Source organism: Ailuropoda melanoleuca, chromosome 7, assembly GCF_002007445.2.
Source record: "Ailuropoda melanoleuca isolate Jingjing chromosome 7, ASM200744v2, whole genome shotgun sequence".
Lineage (NCBI taxonomy): Eukaryota > Metazoa > Chordata > Mammalia > Carnivora > Ursidae > Ailuropoda > Ailuropoda melanoleuca.
The window spans coordinates 10,588,616-10,607,621 of NC_048224.1; the positions used below are offsets into that span (position 1 = coordinate 10,588,616).

General features: G+C 42.8%; 1 protein-coding gene and 1 long non-coding RNA gene across 2 annotated transcripts in view; one reads left to right on the top strand and one right to left on the bottom strand.

Annotated features, from left to right (window-relative positions):
- Positions 1 to 3,783: 3,783 nt before the first annotated feature.
- On the bottom strand, positions 3,784 to 7,020 carry LOC109489863. The gene is made up of 3 exons (XR_002143005.2): positions 6,714 to 7,020; positions 5,612 to 5,866; positions 3,784 to 3,895 (listed from the first exon to the last, which is right to left on the bottom strand). It is a non-coding gene; the product is annotated as an uncharacterized LOC109489863 (long non-coding RNA).
- Positions 7,021 to 7,120: 100 nt separating this feature from the next.
- Positions 7,121 to 19,006, top strand: part of SH3GL2 (SH3 domain containing GRB2 like 2, endophilin A1) — a 205,701-nt gene continuing 193,815 nt past the window's right edge. The window contains exon 1 of the mRNA XM_034663957.1: positions 7,121 to 7,320. Coding sequence (XP_034519848.1) covers positions 7,276 to 7,320 — 45 coding nt within the window. The 5' untranslated portion in view covers positions 7,121 to 7,275. The remainder of the gene's footprint in view (positions 7,321 to 19,006) is intronic.

Genomic DNA, 19,006 nt, shown 5'->3' on the forward strand with positions numbered 1-19,006 from the left:
ACTCGGGAATAGCAGAGGAATTACAATTCCCAACACATAGACTGTAGCCAACTACAGCCAAGTCTGTTGAGGGTTTGGGATAGGCTGTATTTATGGGCAGAGAATGTAAAGAGAGGTGAGTTCAGTTAGTCTGTTAAAATAAAAAATGGAGACCAGCTTTGAAAAATTCTCCAACCAGACAAAACCAGTCCAGTCATACAAAGAAAGTTCAATTCAGCCAATTTTGTGAGAGCAGCCTGGGTGATTTCTTGCTCATGCCTCTGGAAACCATAAACAAAACTTTCCAAAGTTGATATGAGGCAACCCCCCCGACCAACTCCCTACCATTTCAGAACATTCCAACATGATCGGTTTTCCGTAAATCAGACATTTATGGGAAATCGGTCTCTCAGTCCTTACATTTTCTTTCCCTAAGGGCACATGTGTGAGATTTTCCATTTTATATCCTCTGATTCCATTTTAAATTGAAATTCTTTCACACACATTTTCCTTATTATTGTGTACTCACTCATATGTTCTCCAGTCCTCATGTGCCGGCCACTAAGCAGACTTCTTGTTGATTTGTGGGGCCCCACATCACGTTTAGTTGGGCGTATGAAACTGGGCCATCAGTTTCTCAGAAACACCTTAAATTTCTTCTAAGTCTTACTAGATTTCTCAAAACTTCTCTCCCCACTTATCACTCATTCATTCACTTGTTCATTCATTCCCTCGTGAAATGCCCTTTGGAACACCTCCAATAATATCCTGGATGCACACTGGTGCACAAATCCCAACAGGGCATGCCTTATGGGGTTTGCAGAGTAGTATGGGAAGGGAGGAGACAGACACAAAGATCACATAAATATGTGCAAAATCACAGCCATGTTAAGTGCATCTGAGAAGAGGGGTGCTTAGTTCTAAAGGACTATCATGGTGAGATTTGGGCCTGCTGGGAGGCCAGGGAAGCCTTCTGAATTGATATCTGAATGATGTGCAGGGAGTTAGGCAGGTATAAAGCAAAAGACAAGTATTCCTGGGACAGAGAACAGTGCATGCAAAGAGCTGGTCGGAGGCAGGAACATACAGGGGACCGACTTCAAGACAGAGAATGAGGGTATCAGGGTACCACAAGGGGTGATGGGGGCCCCAGGCTGGACAAGTGGCGAAGTAGCCAGATGGGGTAAGGCCCTCAGTGCTGTGTGCCGACAGTCTGAGGATAGGGGCCATCAGGCATCTACCTTGCTTCCTCCTGTGGCCAGAACTTCCCCTCCTCATTGATCATAGCTTCATCCCTCCACATCTTCCCACACTATTCTGTCCAGGGGAGGACATATTCCTCCTCTTTTACCAGTTGACCTCTCCATTTGGCCTTTCTTCTCTTCCCTCCTGCCTTTTTCAGTAATGGGCCTCAGTGAGTCTTTAAATCTCCAGTATGACTCACCTGCCATTAAGTGGCTTTCCCTTTTTTTTTTTCTGGGACATGTCTGGATCTCCCTGGCTTAAAAAAAAAAAAAAAGCTAATCAGATCCCTTGCTATCCCCTGACCTAATGTCAGAGTCTCTCCTCATCTCAGGACTTCTCATATGGTGTGTGTGGGGGGGAGGACAGGGGGAGTGCAATGGAGACATCTGTCTTTATTCCTCCCACTTCCTCTCTGCAGTCAGTTCTGCCTTGACAGAGCAAAGAGTTTCCTTACTGTTACATGTGTTCTGCGGTATTATGCTTACGGGTTGTGATGGGATTTCCTCCCCCCATAGTTCACCTTCAGAGTTAAGGGCAGCTTAAAATTGCCATCAAAAGCCCCCCCGCCCCTGCCAATTCAACTCAACTCTATTTACAGGAAACTAAAAACATTTTCAAGATCTTCGTTCTAAGGAATTCCCTATTTGGCAAATTCCCTGTGACTGGATCTTGAGAGAAAATTGGCATTCTTGAAATGGTGGTATTTTACCGTTAACTTAAATGTTGGAAATGCTATTTTAAACTAGTGCTTTATATCGGACCTGTCACTGAAGTCAAGTTTACCAGAGATAAGTTGTGCACGTTTAATAAAACCACCAATAAGTTTTTAAAGGGCAAAAAAAAGAGAAAGGCTCCAAAGGTAAATGATTTACTTAAATATATAAATTATCTATCCTTTAAAAAATGTATTTTTGTCTTATTAAAAATTACATTATAATGCAATAAACAGTAATTAATATAAAAATATTTAAAATATAAAATAGAATACTTTTCTTCGTATGTAAAGCTGGTGCTGACAATTTTAGAAGCCTTTACTCTGAGTTCTTCGTATTGTCAACAGGTATTTGCTGAACAGAATTATCTTTCCTTTCTCACCTGGACTTCTCTGTCACCAGGAGAATGCCTCCACGCGATGACAGAGTGGGACACATACTGTGATTCAGAAGCAGCTCTTCTCTGCGTGGCTAACCAGCTACTAAAATAGAACCGAGCCTCTTGAACACAAGGCTTTAACGGGCTGACTACCCAGATCCAATGTGCAGGGTTAACGGCACGCCTCTGGAATCTCTGATGACAACATCCATCCAGGAAGAGAAAAAAGTAAGCCAATGGTAAGGATGCCCTTGCAATTTACTCTTAATTAAGGTTGTTCTCATTCAGGAGTGGGCACCGCTGTCTGAGTGGCCTGACATTTATTTACCAGCATTTAGCTGCCAATTCCCAAGGGCTCGGGAGGTTCCGGCCCTAGCTGCCTGACACATACTGTCAAGTAAACCAAAGGCCTGATTTGTAACTCAGAATGTCAGTGTCTTACAGGGAGAATTGACACTTGCTAAAGGACTGAATTTCTTGCCACTCATTCTGCCCACTGTCATCTGAGAAGGAAGCCCGATGCAGAACTTAGCAGCGAGAACCACTGGACGGTGTGCCCAGATGGAGAGAAGTTCGGCCCGTTCCAGGCTTTCTGACCCTCCGCTGGATTGAGTTTTTAAAATTTCATCAGGCTTTTAAAATTTCAATTGGCCCATCTCTAGTGGGTGGTTATACTATCTGCTATGAGTTGTAAAAATGAAGCTAGGACCCTGCATTCAAAGGCTTAAGAATCTTATATATCAATACCTAGGATTCATGTTAGACCAAGTTCATGCAGAGGCACACGCTCATTCAGGATTCCACAACGGAAGAGAGGCCATGGGGTCTGAAGGTTGAGGAGACACTTCAAAGGAGTGGCACTGGAGCTGGGCATTGGACCTGGCAAGATTTTTCTAGGGAAGTTGGAAGCATTTCCAGCTGGGCTGTAAATAATGAAAGGGGCCCAGATGTGAGAGCCTAAGGTGAGCCCCCCACCTGCTTAAGTCCTCTCCTGCTTTTCCCGAGATTGGGTTAACAGGGTCTAGCCAAATGAAGTTTTTTCAGGGAGAAGCCCCTGTGCTTTGAAGAGGACTAAGGTAAGGGGAGGGGGGGAGTGAGGGGGGAGAAAGACCTATGCATTCCACCTCCAAGAGACAAAAAAAAGTGTGCTTCTCTCTGTCCATTTGTTGTAGGGTGGGTGTAGGTGACCAACGGGGAAGCCAGGCCATGAAGGTGTCCTCCCTTCATTTCCGGGCTCTAGAAAAGGGCTTGTTAGTCCCATCCAGGCCTAGTGGGGGCCCAATGCTCCTGGCAGCATCCAAAGGCCCAAAATCTTGTGTTAAGTGCCGTCCACACCAGGGAGCTGTCTGGGTCCTGCACAATCCATGCAGGGCTTTCAGGTGAAAGCTCTTGAACATCAGACCCAATGTGGCAAGGATACAGCATCAATGACAGTGATACATTGTTCCATTTTTCATTCCCATCGGTATTTATTAACACTGACTGGAAGCTCTGCCCTGAATTGAGGCTGGAGGCTGGAGTTGGAAAAGTGAACGATGGATGAGGAAGTCACTTCTTTTCCTTGCTTCTGTTTTCTCATCTGTAAAAGAAAACGGGCAGGATTTAATGCCTTTGTTTTGCTTTGTCTCTTGCACTCCGTGAGCTCATACATAAAGTCAGGAGCAGTAGGCCCTTGTGTGGGCGGGAGGAGAGGCATCTGAAGGGGCTGAAGGGAAAAAGATGAGAGCTTCGGCTTATTCCTTGCCACCTTGGAATGAGGGGCCCGCTGAAAGGTGCCTGGGATGCAGCAGCTTTGTGCAAACTAGAGGTCTGGTATTTGCCAGAAGCTTTGGCATCATGCAAGGAGAAGTAGTGCATAAATGATGTGATGGAATTATTGCTGACCATGAATTTCCTGTCCAATTAGTGAGGTGCTGTGGGGGTTTCATTTAATTGGACCTTTCTCAAGCAGTCTAGGTTTATTTACCATTTTACATTGATTTGATCTCAGGGGAAGAGAGGGCAGCATGTTGAATTATAACAACCTTTTATGAAACAGAGTTCTTCCTTGTTGACCTTTGATTCCCCTTTCCCTGCATTGCGCTTCTGCATTTCTCTGTGAAGCCTGTGTTAGAGCTTCTTTGCAACCAAAGAGGGCACTCCTGTTTGACATTTTCCAATGTCTGATGCATTCGTCCCTCGGCGTTCAAGTGACAGCAAATGTCTGGCAGGGTTTTCTGAGTTACTGGCCTGGAAGCTCCTTGGGGTTCAAGATCAGTCCATACATACCTTGGCATCTCCCTTACCATCCCCCAATGCCTCCTACCATGCTGGCTGCTAGTAGGAGGAGCGCAGCAAATCTCTTCCGAAGGCAACGTCTCAAAGGTCTTCCTAGGTATACACTGTGGCTTCAGCAGGAATAGTGGATTCACACAACAAGATCCAGGGGCTACCTGGCAGAATTCACCACGGTTTCAAAAGGACTGAAAGTCCTTTCTGCCGAGGTAGTTCCTTTGATATATGGCAGGATAAGCATTCTAAGTTCGCGGATGAAGAACCAGGGGAAGAGAGAGACTTGTTTTCATTTACTTTGTGTTTCAGGTAAGTGTCCCGAGTCCGGAGCTTTTTCAGGTCCTCATTTCACACCTGTCACAATTACAGACCAGAGCTCACGAACCCCAGGCCCTTTCGCTTTGGAGAGTGGTTGCTCTCTCTCTTAGCAGCTTCACCGAAGCCCATTCCTCTACAAAAATGTTCTATTGCTCAGATCAGGGAGCAAGTAGGAAAGATGAGCCGTAAAATACTTTTTCTATTATACAAGTAATGAGAAATCATTTTAAAACTTGGGAGAAGAGAGACAAAAGTTTATTCCTAGTATCTCTACACTAGCCCCTTGGTTTTCAGTGTGGTCACCAGAGCGGAGGGGAACTTGTTAGAAATGCACGTTCTTGGGCCCACCCAGAACTAGTGAATGGGAAACTAGGAATGTGGGAGTTCGTGCTTTAACAAGTCCTCCAGGGGATTCAGATCGGAGCTAAAGTTTGAGAACTGCTCCACCAGCACAACCATGATTAGCATTTTATGCATTCTTTTCGTGAGTGCATGTGTGTGTGCGTGCATGCAGGCTTCACTAAACAGAGTACAAAAGCAGTCATTGTAACATTATTACCTCCCAAATTTCTCTTATCTAGAACCCCCCCTCCATAGGCAGAAAGTACAAACAACTGTAGAACTTCCTGAAGTCAAGAATCTGGCAATCCCCATGGTGGCCTTACAGGTGTAAACGTGCTACCTCATGGGGCCTCAGTAAAGTCACCTTGAAGGTTGTCCTGAACTCCGATGGATCAGTAGTCCCGCGTGTGTCTTGGCAGGATTTTGTCTTTCCTTGTCTGATGTCTGTCTGGCAATCTGTTAGAATCTCTTAGGCATCACCAGAGCTTACTCTTCACCGTGTCTAGCTGATGAGAAATGTGCAGGTGAAGAGGCCAGGGTGTGTATGGTCCATGTGTGGAGCCACCATTCCCTCGGACGGTCAGGCCTGGGGGTGAGTCTGCTCACTGCTTCCGTGAGACTGCCAAGAAGAAAATACATTTACCCAAAGTCCAGTTAGACTTTTTGGAGGAATGAAACAGGCAACTTACTTTCTGGACATTTAATGACCAAAAAAAAAAAAAAAAATACACATGGGCCATGGAGTCTAGGGGAGCAGGGGGTGGGGAGGTAAATGAAAGGTGTTCCCAGCACTCCTCTTCTGCCATGGGTTCTCTTATTCATCCTTATTCACCCACTTACCCTGGCTTGTCACTCTGCCTTCTCCTTACAACTTAGGTCCCTATGTGGGGACGGCGTTCGAGTTCTTTTTTATGGGCTTCCCAGTCCAAGAAAACCCAGGGGAAGTGACTAGTCACCAAGAACACGGAAGCCACGTGGTGCTGCTCTCCTACAAATCAATCTAATTGCATCGGTATGTAGCTTTAGTTCCGCCGTATATACTTTGTTACATATGTAGTACGGGCACGATTTAGTATTATGCTTTTTCATGCATAATGCTTAGATTGAAAATCCTAAAACCGCTATCATACGTGAATGCCGAGTTCATATTTGGGCTTTTCCGTACGTGTAATCAGGGGATTAAAATGCTATTACGGTTGTTAAATCCCACATTCAATTGTATTTACCTGGCCAGCTTTAAGGTTTAAAATTTGTTTTTTTTCTTAAATCGTCATCGGCCCAAATACAATGAATTAAAAAAATAAAAAATAAATTTAAATAAGAAAAAAAAAGCTCACGTTGTTGGCTTTCCCTAATGCTTTGGAGGCTTACGAGAGATATTGAAACCAGGAACCAGGGCAGAACATGTTCTCTGTGACCAACCAAGTGGGTGCAAGGCAGAGAAGGAGCAAGGACTTATTCATTACCCCAGAGAGAATGCCTCCTTTCCTGGCGGCAGAGAGGCCAGGCTCAAAGGTCAGATGGGCCAGCTTCAGGCTGTGCCTTGCCGCTACCTGGAAGCCCAGCAAGTCACCGGAGTCGTGCGGGTGCCTGGGCTGCCAAGCTGCGGCGACCGGTCCGCAGTCCGCGGGGGCACAAACCACACTAGCTGGGTGCGGGAACGCCCTTGGCGCTCTAACTAGGCGGCCCGCCCGCGGGTGCCGTGGGGCCAGATCTCCGCGGTGGGCGCACAGGTAGCGCTTGCCGCAGCACCTGCCCCGCCAGCCCCGCGCTCGGGGCGGGGCTTCCCGCGTCCCCTTTAAGAGGCCGCATCACCCGCCCCTGACGTCAGGGTGTCTCTCCGCACGAGCCCGCGTCCCGCGCCTCTCCGCGCCCCCGAGCCCACAGCCCCGGCGGCGGCACGACGAGCGGCGGCACGACGAGCTGCCGCCCGGCGAGCGCGCCGCCCGGTTCGGCCCTCCTGTCCCGCTCCGCCGCCGCCTCTTTCCGGCCCCCACACTCGCAGCCGTCCGCGCGTCCTACCGCACCATGTCGGTGGCCGGGCTCAAGAAGCAATTCCACAAGGCCACTCAGGTAAGGCGCGTGACAGGTGCGCCGCGGGGCGGTCCCGGACGGAGCCGCGAGGGGCNNCGCCGCGGTAGCGGCTCGGGGCATCCGGGGGCTGGAAGCCAGCCCTCGGTCCCCCACCCCCGGCTGGGCGAGGCGCTGCGGACGCCTGCGAGTCCCTGGCGTCCCGCATGGTTGCCCCGCGCGCCACCCCCGCAGCGACCCGCGCGGGAGCGGCCGGGAGGGTTGGCGGCTGCACGGTCGCCCCGGCGTGCAGGTGCTCCAGCGGCGCGGCGGGAGATTATGTAAAGTCGTCTCTTCCCCGGTGACCTTGCGGTGTTGGTGCCCCCAGCTGTCCCGGGATGTGCTGGCACGAGCGGTGGTCCGCACGGGGGGGTGACTGCGGTGATGTCCGCGGTCTGCGCTCTTCCACTGTGGTTTCTGAATCTCTCCTTCCATGTTGTCCCCAGGCTCCAGAGCAGTGGGAGGATGGGGCATCGTTCTGGGAAGCTCATGCATTAACTTTTCCTTGGAGAACTCGGTGGTGAAACTCCTTTGAGGCCAAGGCTTGACCAGCAGTTTGTGTGTCTTTAAGCATTTCCCATGGGTTATATAGCCTTAACATAATCAAATCATCATTTGTTTCTAAGTATTATTTTTAGTGAGCCTTTTACATCTCGAATGTATCCATATTTCTCCATATTTCTCTGTGGGGTTAATAAGCAGTGATTACAATTTATTTAATTCAGATTCTAATAACTTGAAATCTCCTTGGGCTCTGTTGAATTTTACATAGGGAAAGATAAGTGCATACTTATAATGTGACCTATTTCTTATGTAATGAGGATGGTTACTATTTTTTTAAAATTTTTTTTTACCCTTCTGAAACAGTTTAAAGGACCTTTAGCTAAGGACTTTGTTGATTTCTTTAAATATTTCTCATAACTTAGCCTTAAATATTTTTTTCATAGATTAGTCTTGATTAATAGTGAGTTTTCTCATAATTTCTCAGAAGTAGTGAGGTTTTTCCCAGGCTACCACAATACCAACCCTGCTTAAAACCACATCCAGAAAAGGTGAAGGTTGTGTTTTACAGAATCTTGTATAAGTTAGGGGAACAGATGCAGCATGAAATTAATCTCGTGTGCATCCACATGCTGTCTCTATCACCATAGACTTGCCTTTGTGGAATCAGTTTTATCTGTTAGTTTGGGAAATACAGAAAACTAAGATAATTTCAGTAAAAATAAGCATTAATGTAATTATTTTTGCTTTTCCAATTGGATCTGAGTCCTCTCGGACAGGTGTTTGTAAATATATTTGTAAAAATATTGTTGGCGTAATGTGGAAGGCCTCTAGTAACTGGATAATTCGAATCTTTAGGTTTACAGTACCAGCACATGTGCTATCATAAATTCTCAGGCAGGACTTCTTTGAAGTCATTGACCTTTTTAATTTCAGATACTTGTCATTTCTTTAAAGCAGACCTGAGCACTGAATTTACCAACACCACATCCCTTCTTCACTTTGATTCTGAAGACTTCCTTTGCAAATCTTGGTGCCCTTTAAAAGGCAGTTAGGAACGTTGGCAAAGGCTAAGGCTTGACCCTACCTCTGCTGTCAGTGGTCTCGAGCAAGCTATTTAACTTTTGAATGTGTCCTTGCTAAATGGGTGAATTGATGTGAGTATAAATGAGTTTGTAGAATACACATTAAAAACTGTTCAATAAATGCTGTTAACGTTAAGGATAATTTCACTAGTATAAAATACTGTCCTTTATATTAGTGACAATGACACATGAGGAAATTATGGAAGCTAGACTCTTTGGTTTGGCTACCTCAACAAAAAACAATCAGATGGCTTTGTTTCAGCCAAATCCTGAAGTTGTATGTAACACTGAAGTTTAGAATAGGATCTAGAACTAGAATTGTGGTATGAAAGGACTTCTTAGATTGTTGGAGGAGGTCTGCTTGTGACAAGATTCGTATTTATCACACCTGATTCAAATGCAGGATCACTGAGTCATTTTCTTTTTTACTGAAAAGCCTTTCATTGTAGAGGTGAAACAACACAAAATATCTTATCCATAACTTAATGGAGCATAATCTTAGAAAGCCACAGGCAAAGGTTATTCTTCCCGCGCATGTGTGTGTATCTGAAGGGTGTGTAAAGCCAGTGCTAATGTTTGCATGTGACAAAGATATTAGGGGAAATAACCATGTCCTATTTTTTAAGCCATTTTTCCATTCCCAGCTCCACGAACCTGATCTTATCTACAAAGTCAGCTTTACAACTAGAATTATTTCGTTTTGAGAACAGATACGCTGGAGTATGTGGCCAGTGTTCTCAAGTGGAAGGCCCCTCTTCAGGCAAACGTTTGTTTCTGTGAAACTGAGTTTTTGCCCATGTTAGTGCAGGGTGATGTTTGTATTAATGAAACAGTAAACCCTTGGTGTTTGACCACTAATTTGAAATCTTTGATTAGATGTGTCAAGGCTGTTCTCTTGGCTTAGAACTGATTATTTCTACCTTGTTGCAGACGATTATTTTTAACATCTCTGATATTTGGCAGTGAAAAGAATGCTTTTGCTAAGGACAGTTTATTAGAGTGAAAAAGCTTTCAGCTTGAGAATATATTAACAGGAAAAATTGATCTTTATTTTACTTTAATATGTCTTATTACTTTATTGCTTACTGATATGATTTATTATGCAATTAGAATAAAGGTACTCTTTCTTTACTGTAAAATAGGGCAAATGAACTTGTATTATTCTACTTTTAATGAGTTTTACTTATATTGAGATTTCATTGTAGCATGAGTAATGTCAAGTTTTTTCACTTGTTGGTTTAAACTGGCAACAAATCAGTTAAAAATAGCTGTTTCCAATTAACATGATGTTTTTATAAAATCTATACTTATTTACTAATTTTTTAAATTACTTTGTCAAGCATTTATTGTGGACATACCTTTATAGTAAGAGGGGAAATTTCGTTACAGAGTAGAATTTATTAGGTCATTGTGTAATTCTCTAGAGCTGCCATAACAAAGTATCAAATTAAGTGTCTTTAACAACAGAAATTTATTGTCTCAGTCTTTTGGAGCCTTGATGAAGGAGACCATAAGGCCATGCTCCCTCCAAAGGCCCTAGGCAGGAGTCTGTGTCAGGTTTCTTCCCTAGCTTCTAGTAGTTTGTTGGCAATCTTTGGCTTTTCTTGGTTTGTTTACACATCACCCTGATCTCTGTCTTCTTGTTAGCATGGTTTTCTCTTTGTCTGTGTCCAAATTTCCCCTCTCTCTAAGGACACCAGTCCTTTTTTATTGGAGGCCCACCCTACACCAGTATGATCGCATTTTAGCTTAAGTAATTACATGTGCAGTGACCCTATTTCCAAATAAGGTCACATTCTGAGGTATTGGGGATTAGGATTTCAGCATATGAAGTTTTTAGAAGGGGGAGGGGAACATAGTTCAATCCATAATAGCCATTATTTGCGTGAAAAGATTCACCACAGTGTTTTTCTAAATATTGTATTTAACATTAAAAGGACAATTCAGTCTGTAAATAATAACTTTCTATTACATTTAATGAGATATGCTTTCCTCCTTTCAATGAGTTTGGTTAGGATTTATAACATTATAGACTATATATCTTCTATTTTTTGTTTTTTTAGAGATTTATTTATTTTAGAGAGTGTGAGAATAATGGGGAGGGGCAGAGGGAGAGAATCTTCTAGCAGACTCCCCGCTGACAACGGAGCCTGACACAGGGCTTGATCCCACCACCCGTGAGATCATGACCTGAGCCGAAACCAAGAGTGGGGCGCTTAACCAACTGAACTATCCAGGTGCCCCCTTCTGTTTTTTTACATGATAGAACTCATATTTGGTTAGGTTGAGTGTTATGTAGAATATAGTCTGCTGCATGATTATGGTCCTACTCAGATTCATTAACTGGAAAATTTTAATTACATTGGTATTATACGCCTTTCTGTTTAACTAATCTCTTCATGCTTTTATCACATTTAAAATGCTGTATTTTATATAGGTGCTTTGCCCTGGAGAATGTTGCATAAATCTGTTTAGGCATTTATTGTTTTGGTGAGACTTCAAACTTGTTAAGGTGTTTATTAAATATTTAGTATATATTAATATATTTAATATTATATATTAATATTATATTATTAATTAATATAATAATTAATATTATATAATAATTTATATGTTAGCTTATATATTTAAATATTTAATTAGTTATAACTTTGAAGTGAGGTCCTTTGTTCCTTAACTGCCTGCTGTAAGCAGTAAAACTGCTGCTGCCTTCAAAATCTCAAGTATGACTTACTGGCTGACACAGGTTTCTATACCTTCATTCTTTGTCAGGTTCTTAACCTGGCGTCCATAATAAACCATGGAGGGCCTATGTATTTTCTAAAATTATATGCCACATTTTATATGTGCATTTTTCTGAGGGAGAGGGTTTTTAGCCTATCATCAGCTTCTTGAAGGAATTCCTAATTCCTATCCTGCCCTTTCCCCGATCAAAGTAAAAATGCTGTGTAACAAATTGATCATGTCATCAGGAGAGAATGCGGTGGTTCTGACAGTAACAATCACAGCATCCATTCTATTACTGGGCTTTAGAATGTCTGTTCAAAGTGCAGTCTTCTCTGAACTAATTTTAGGGGCAATCAAATATAAAAAACCTTGCCAGGGTGTCAGGATTGAATGAGATAATGTCTGTGAGAGTGCCATGCTTGCATAATAAGGATAACTTGAACCATGTTAAAAAAAAAAAAAGGTGGTCAGTGAGCTCTAACTTACTGATACACTTGGCAAATGGATGTGTGGTGGGGTTTGAAATGAAAGTGGCTGCTGAATATCAGAAAGAACGAATTCTCAACATTTGCTGCAACATGGACGGCACTGGAGGAGATAATGCTAAGTGAAATAAGTCAAGCAGAGAAAGACAATTATCATATGATTTCTCTCATCTATGGAACATAAGANACTAGGAGGATCGGTAGGGGAAGAAAGGGATAAAGAAAAGGGGGGTAATCAGAAGGGGGAATGAAACATGAGAGACTATGGACTATGAGAAACAAACTGAAGACTTCAGAGGGGAGGGGGTGGGGGAAGGGGATAGACTGGTGATGGGTAGTAAAGAGGGCACGTATTGCATGGTGCACTGGGTGTTATACGCAACTAATGAAACATCAAACTTTACATCGGAATCTGGGGATATACTGTATGGTGATTAACATAATATAATAAAATAAAATTAAAAAAAAAAAAGAAAGTGGCTGCTGAAAATAATATTCCTTGAGATGAGATTCTTCTTGATCAAGTTTTTGTTGTTGACACAATTAACATTTTTTTGCAAGCCTTTTCTCCCTCAGTGATTCTTTAGTGTGTGTGTGTTTTAAGGATTAACTTATTTGAGAGATAGAAAAACCGTGCGAGCGTGTGCACGTGCTAGGGGGAGAGAGAGAGGGAGAGAGAGAATCCCCAAGCAGACTACTCACTGAGTGCAGAGCCTGACCTTGGGCTCCATCCCAGAACCCAAATATCATGTCCTGAGCTGAAATCAAGAGCTGGCCACTTAACCGACTGAGCCATCCAGGTGCTCCATTCTTTAATGTTTTAAATTGAATTTATATGAGTTTTGGTTTTAGTCTACTGGAAAAATTTTGATGTACCTCTCAAATTAATTAGAAATACCCTTGCAAATGACATCAAGACTTGGGGAAAATGGTTAATGTTTTGAGGAAAAGATATCATGTGGGAGGGAGGGACTTAATGTTGGGGCATGAGGATGGGGACGTAAGCTTGCAAAGCAGAGTCTATTCTGCCAAGTCCCTTGTGAAGCATTCATATTTCCAGGTCTTCACGCAATCCCAGGGCTTTCATTGGAGTTTGTAGCTTGAGGAAATGAGAGAGGAGGGCAAGACTCATTGCTAAGTGAATAAGGAGAATTGGGGGAGGTGGAGTTTAAGAATAGCTCCAGTGTTTAAAGGAGTGGGGATTTCCTTCAGAAGTTAAGGCCAGATAGGCAAGATTCTGGAGGATAAGAAATCAGAAGATTTCCTTGACTTCTCTTTTTTTTCCTTTCTATTCTTTTGATCCTTTATACCTTTGTTCTCTTCTGCATGTGGCACCAAGAGGGGACACAAGAGAGGCTCGGGAAAATGAAGTTGGTTAAACTCACAGGTTTTAGGGAGACAGAGTCGCTGCATCCTGAGGGGGCTGCACAGGGGGAGGGCCAAGAGAGTGGGCTCAGCCAAGCAGGTGGGGAGCCGAGAGAGTGAGAAGACCAGTGGGTAAGTGCTCTTATTGGAGTCAGGGTGAAGTACACAAGAGAAGGCAGAGGGGATTTCCTTGGTGCATTTGAATGTTACTAGGTCACAGGAGCAGGCAGAGAAAGGAACTTGTGGTGAGGCCCGCCTTATCCCAGTGGTACACTTGGTCACCTGGGTGGGTTGCTCACAGCTTGCATATGTGGGGATGTTAAGGCAGCAAGAAACAAAATATGAAGAATTATAATTTTACAGGGCAGCCTCAGTTTGTTTTTGTTTTTGTTTTTTGGTTTGGATTTTCTTTATTGCCCCAATCCGTTTGGAGTCTAAATGTTTAAAAGTGATTTATATGATCTATAATGGACAATGAAGACTAAGAAGAGAGGTGTAGCTATTACCTATTAAATTGTCATGATTGTTAAGACCCTGTCAAGTGCTCTTGCAGACTATCGATAAAATATTTTCAAATGACAATCATCAGCTGAGTCTGATGCTTCAGGAAATAAATTTACCGTTTATGAAGATTTTACATTTAGTACAACTTTTAAATTTGGAGTATGATATTCTAGTTGGGTCGCTCTCACCTCCTTCTCCCCAGCCCCAGGTCAGATCATATATGGTATGGATGACTGTGGAGGAGCTTTCTATAATTTGTGACGACCAGCCAGCTCCTGAGAGGTTTGTTGAGATGCTTAGGTCTCTGAAGGGCCACAAGGCAGTATTTTGTGGCCTCTTCTGAATAATGACATTGGAAAGAAGTAGAAATGTCTTTCTTATAATTCAAACTGAACTTTCCCTGTAGATCTTAATTGGAGCAGTTCCATAATGCTAATATCTCAGTATCAAAGTGCAAGACTTGTTAGGCACACGCGGCTAGTCTGCCTATGCTTTTTAATATTCAGGAAATATCATCTACAGCGAACACTCCCATTTGGGGAAGGAAAGAATGGGAGTCATCGCAGTTATTGTCCATACGGTGATGTCACGTGGGTACGCACTGTGAAGTCCCAACTCCTAGAGTAGAGGAAGTTCCTTGGTTTTACCCTTGGTTCTGTAATCAGGAAGAACTCTTTTGTTCTTTCTTCTGTCTGGCCAGAATCTAAAGAGGGTGACGGAGTGTGACCTCTGTGGGAGCTGCAGACCTTCTTTAGTTGGATTCCTGTTTATTTAATATTTGTGGGTGGTTTTACAGTTACAAGCTTTCCTACTCATGGCTCATGGCTGATTTGACCCATAAAATTCCTTCAAAAACTTAAGAGACTTCTGATCTGCTTTCTTCTCGTCAATTCCATCTGCTAGTTACTACAGTGGAATGTTTTTGGTTTCCATTGATCCAGTGGATCTTTTTTTCTATGTTATTTCAGCTGGTAAGTTTAGTTGTGTTCATCTGAACTTTGCAAGAGTGCTTCATGCTTTGGTTTAACCAAGAAGTCTTAAGGGATGTTGATTGCTCATAGCTCTTTTCATTCTTTCTTTCCCCATTGTTTGCTTCAGGGATCCAGGATGACCGGGGGGTGGAGTTGGGTTCTTCCATCTTTAACACATGGTTTTCAAGATTGCCAAAGGGAAAGACTATGTTGGAAGGAGCATGGGAGATTTCTGTGGCCCAGGCCTGGAAGGAGAGGGTGGTAGGCAGGATGCTAAGACCCTCAGTGACCCTCCCTCTTGTATTGTCGCCTCCTTTTTGAGTGCGAGTCATCCTGTCACTATGAAAAGATGTCCCTCCTGAAATTGTTACTTTATAAGGGAAAAGGGAGAATATACATTTGGGATTAATCCAGTCATATGAACCCGTTAAAAGCAGAGCATTTTCTCTTTCTGGTAGTGGAAGGGGAAGTCTAAAAGATTGGAAGCATGAGAAGGACGTCAGACATGCTATTGCTGTTAAAGATGGAGCCCCATGTGAGAAGGAATGTACTCAGCCTCCAGAAGTAGAGAGCAGATTCTATTCTATTCTATTCTATTCTATTCTATTCTATTCTATTCTATTCTATTCTATTTTTAAAATATTTTATTTATTTTCCAGAGAGAGAGTGAAAGAGAGCACAAGGAAGGGGCGTGGCAGGCAGAGGGAGAAGCAGACTCCCCACTGGGCAGGGAGCCAGATGTGGAACTCGATGCCGGGACCCTGGGATCGTGACCTGAGTGAAAGGCAGACTCTTAACTGAGAGCAGCATTTAGATGGCAGCCAGCAGGGAGACAGGGACCTTAGACCCACAGTCTTAAGGAACTGGATTCTGCCAGCAAACTGAAGGGAAGAGAATTCTTTCCTAGCATCTGCAGTGAGGAGCCCGATCTAGATCTGTCACCTTGATTTTGGCCATGTGAGACCCTGAGCAGAGAACCCAGTGTTGCTGGCCCAGTCTTTTGACCTGTAGAACCGTGAGCTAATAAATGACCACAGTTTTTAAGCTGCTAAGTGTGTGATAATTTGTTATGCAACAACAGAAAGTTAATAGAAAAAAACAGTCACTTCTGTTTATGTTCAGTTGCCTGGAATATCCAAACTGTGGAACTCCTAAGTGCAAGGGAGGCTGAGAACTGCAGTCAAACAGTGTACCCAGAATGTCGAAGTGAGTGTTGGCAAGAAGCTAGACGTCTTTGCTCGCTTATGCCTATAATACACTCGTTTGCTTGTGTGCTCTTGAGTATACACACGCATACACATACACAAAATACACACAATTTAAGTGTAATTTGCTGAATCAACTTTTCTTATAACATAAGGTTCTGTGTTCCATAGGTCTTTTTAAATACATTTGATATTTTATAGATTCCCCCTCCCAATGTTGAGGTTTTTTGATATTTAGATGTTTTCCTCTGATGAAACACATGCTTCTTTTTGTGTTTCTTGATCAACTAAATAGTGAGGCTGTTAATTTCTGAGCAGCCTCTTAGCCTGGTAGTACAGTGACAGCTTCATTGACCTTGGAGTGGAGAGACTGTAGAACATGGAGGAGTTTTTGGAATTATTAGTCTCCATCAAAGCATCTGGGATTTTTACTAGTGAGAGTAGAGTGGTTGGCTGTTCACCCTACATCTGTTTCTGTGCTTGTGGAAGGCCTGTGGCAACACAGACACAAATGAAATGCCCTTATTGAGTGTGGGCATATGAAACAGCTACATGGTAATGGACAGCTACACTGTTCATTAAGTGATTGGGGATTGCAGGTGCGCGTGACACACTTTGCGTTGTTTGTCTGTGTTTTGTTAGTTCCATGCTCTTGGACGTGATTTGCAGATCCATAGCCCTGAATGATTTTCTAAATGCAGCTGGTGGACAGTGCCAGGCATATTTTGGAAAGAAGTCTGGCACCCTCAGATGTCCTGTAAGGATGTGGTATCAGTTGGGTAGCTTGGCTGGGAGAGAATAGTCAGGGATGGTCCCTGATGAAGTAACCTGAAGGTGATGCGTCTTGTTGGAATTGATTACACAGCAGGTACAGCTTTCACCCTTATTCTCTGCGATTGCTGCCTACTGACGCGACCCTGGTGTGCTCCTTCATGTTGAGTGAATGCTGCATATGGTGGCTTGCTGGACATATTTATATTATTTATTAAACTGCTTAAATGGCTATTTCTAGACAAGACCTACAAACCCAAACCCTTTGCTGGCTGTGGCCTTCCTCCATCAAGTTTGTAGACTGACAACGTAAGTACTTTATGGAGGTGTTCCTCATTAATACCATCACCAAGACTTGACTCATGAAAGTTGATATCCTATTATCTAGAGATTCTGTTTTGCATCTTAAGTTCAACCTTGCACCCGTGTTGTATTTCTTGTTCCCCTTTAAATTAAGTTTAACAAACACAATTGTTTGTCATTAAGCTCTTTCCTGTTCGTCTCATCCACTACTCTCTGTGCATCTTTGGTCCCTTTGAAACTCACAAATCCAAAACCTTTTGATTTTCCACTGTTTTTGGTCATTACCTTCACCTTAAACCCAGTCCAGATTTTTCAGAGAGATACTTACAGTGCTCATCATTCATCTTTTCTCTAAGTTTCTTTATGTAGGCATGGAAACCACTTTTTTCCTAGCTCCAAGAGAAGCTGGGAAAACTTGTCATTATTTACAAAATTTAGATGATCACAAAATACTTGAACATTTTAGATGTGTTTCATTTTTTACAAGCTCTTTCACCTTTTTATGTCTCAGATGTACACATTTAAAGAATTTTGATCCGTTTTTACCATAAACTACTTTAAATGAAGGATGTCTTATACAGTTTATCATAAAATCTCTCAGTGTATTTGTCTAAATTTTGATGATTGTTACTCTGCTTTTATGAGGCAATGAATTATGCTGATATTTTGTGATATGTGTTGGTTTGCCTTTTATAATCTAAATTCTTGGTGTCTGATGTCACTGTATCTTCTGGTTGCTACCATGAATGACTCAAGTGAATTGGCGCAGTCAACTTTTGTAGACTCTTTCCATATGGTTATGGTGATATAATTTGTCCCCCCCTTTTGTTACTCAGTTTTATCTTCATGAGTTTTGGGCATCTGTAGTCATCTTTACATTATTGACTTTACTTTAAAAATGAATCATTATATCATTTTCATAAATGGAAAAACCACTGTCACTTTTCATAAATAGAAGTTTAGGAATCATCATACAAAAAATGTTAAATCCTAGATACTCTTGCTGGAGTAAACCTGTGAGCTTGAAGTTTACTCTGCTTTTGCTTAAAAAGGAGATTAACATATAAGATAAGTAGCACATATCCTGATGATACACTGAGACCTCATCCCTCACTAAATCAGAATAACTGAAAGAAGAATAAAGTGAATGTTACCTTCATTGAGGGAATCAGTGTTATTAAGGACACAAGACTGCACCAACAGTATTGTTCAAAACTTGCCCCCTCCCACAATCTATTTAAATGGTTGGCTATTTTTAGCCTATCAAGGCATTTTCTGCCCATGACGGGATTTAATTATGGATCCTAAAAGGTCACTTGCTTAGAGCAGCACTGAGTCACCTGTCCTCATGTTTGGAAGGGAGGCACAGGTGTACTTCAAGAGAAGATCTTGAAATCATTTAGAAAGTGGTGAAAGGCCACACAGTGTGAAGCTGTATAGAACATGGTCAGCAAGAGCCCAGGCTTAGAAGTTCAGAGACTTCAGATCTTATAATTTTCCCATTCTAAGGACCCGTGAGACCTCAGACAAGTCACTTGATTGCAACTCGTAGTCATTGCTGAGTCCCACAGTTGCCGTAATATGGTCTTGGGCATGAGTTTAGTTTCTGACATTTTATGCTTTGGTCTTGTTCTCCTCTCATTCATTATCTAAGTGTCTCTATAGTGATCTTTCTAAAGAGCAAATCTAATGTTGCTCCTCTGCTTAAAATTCTTCAGTGGCTCCTTATGGCTTTTGGCACAAAGCATAAGAATCATTAAGGAGTGTGGAGT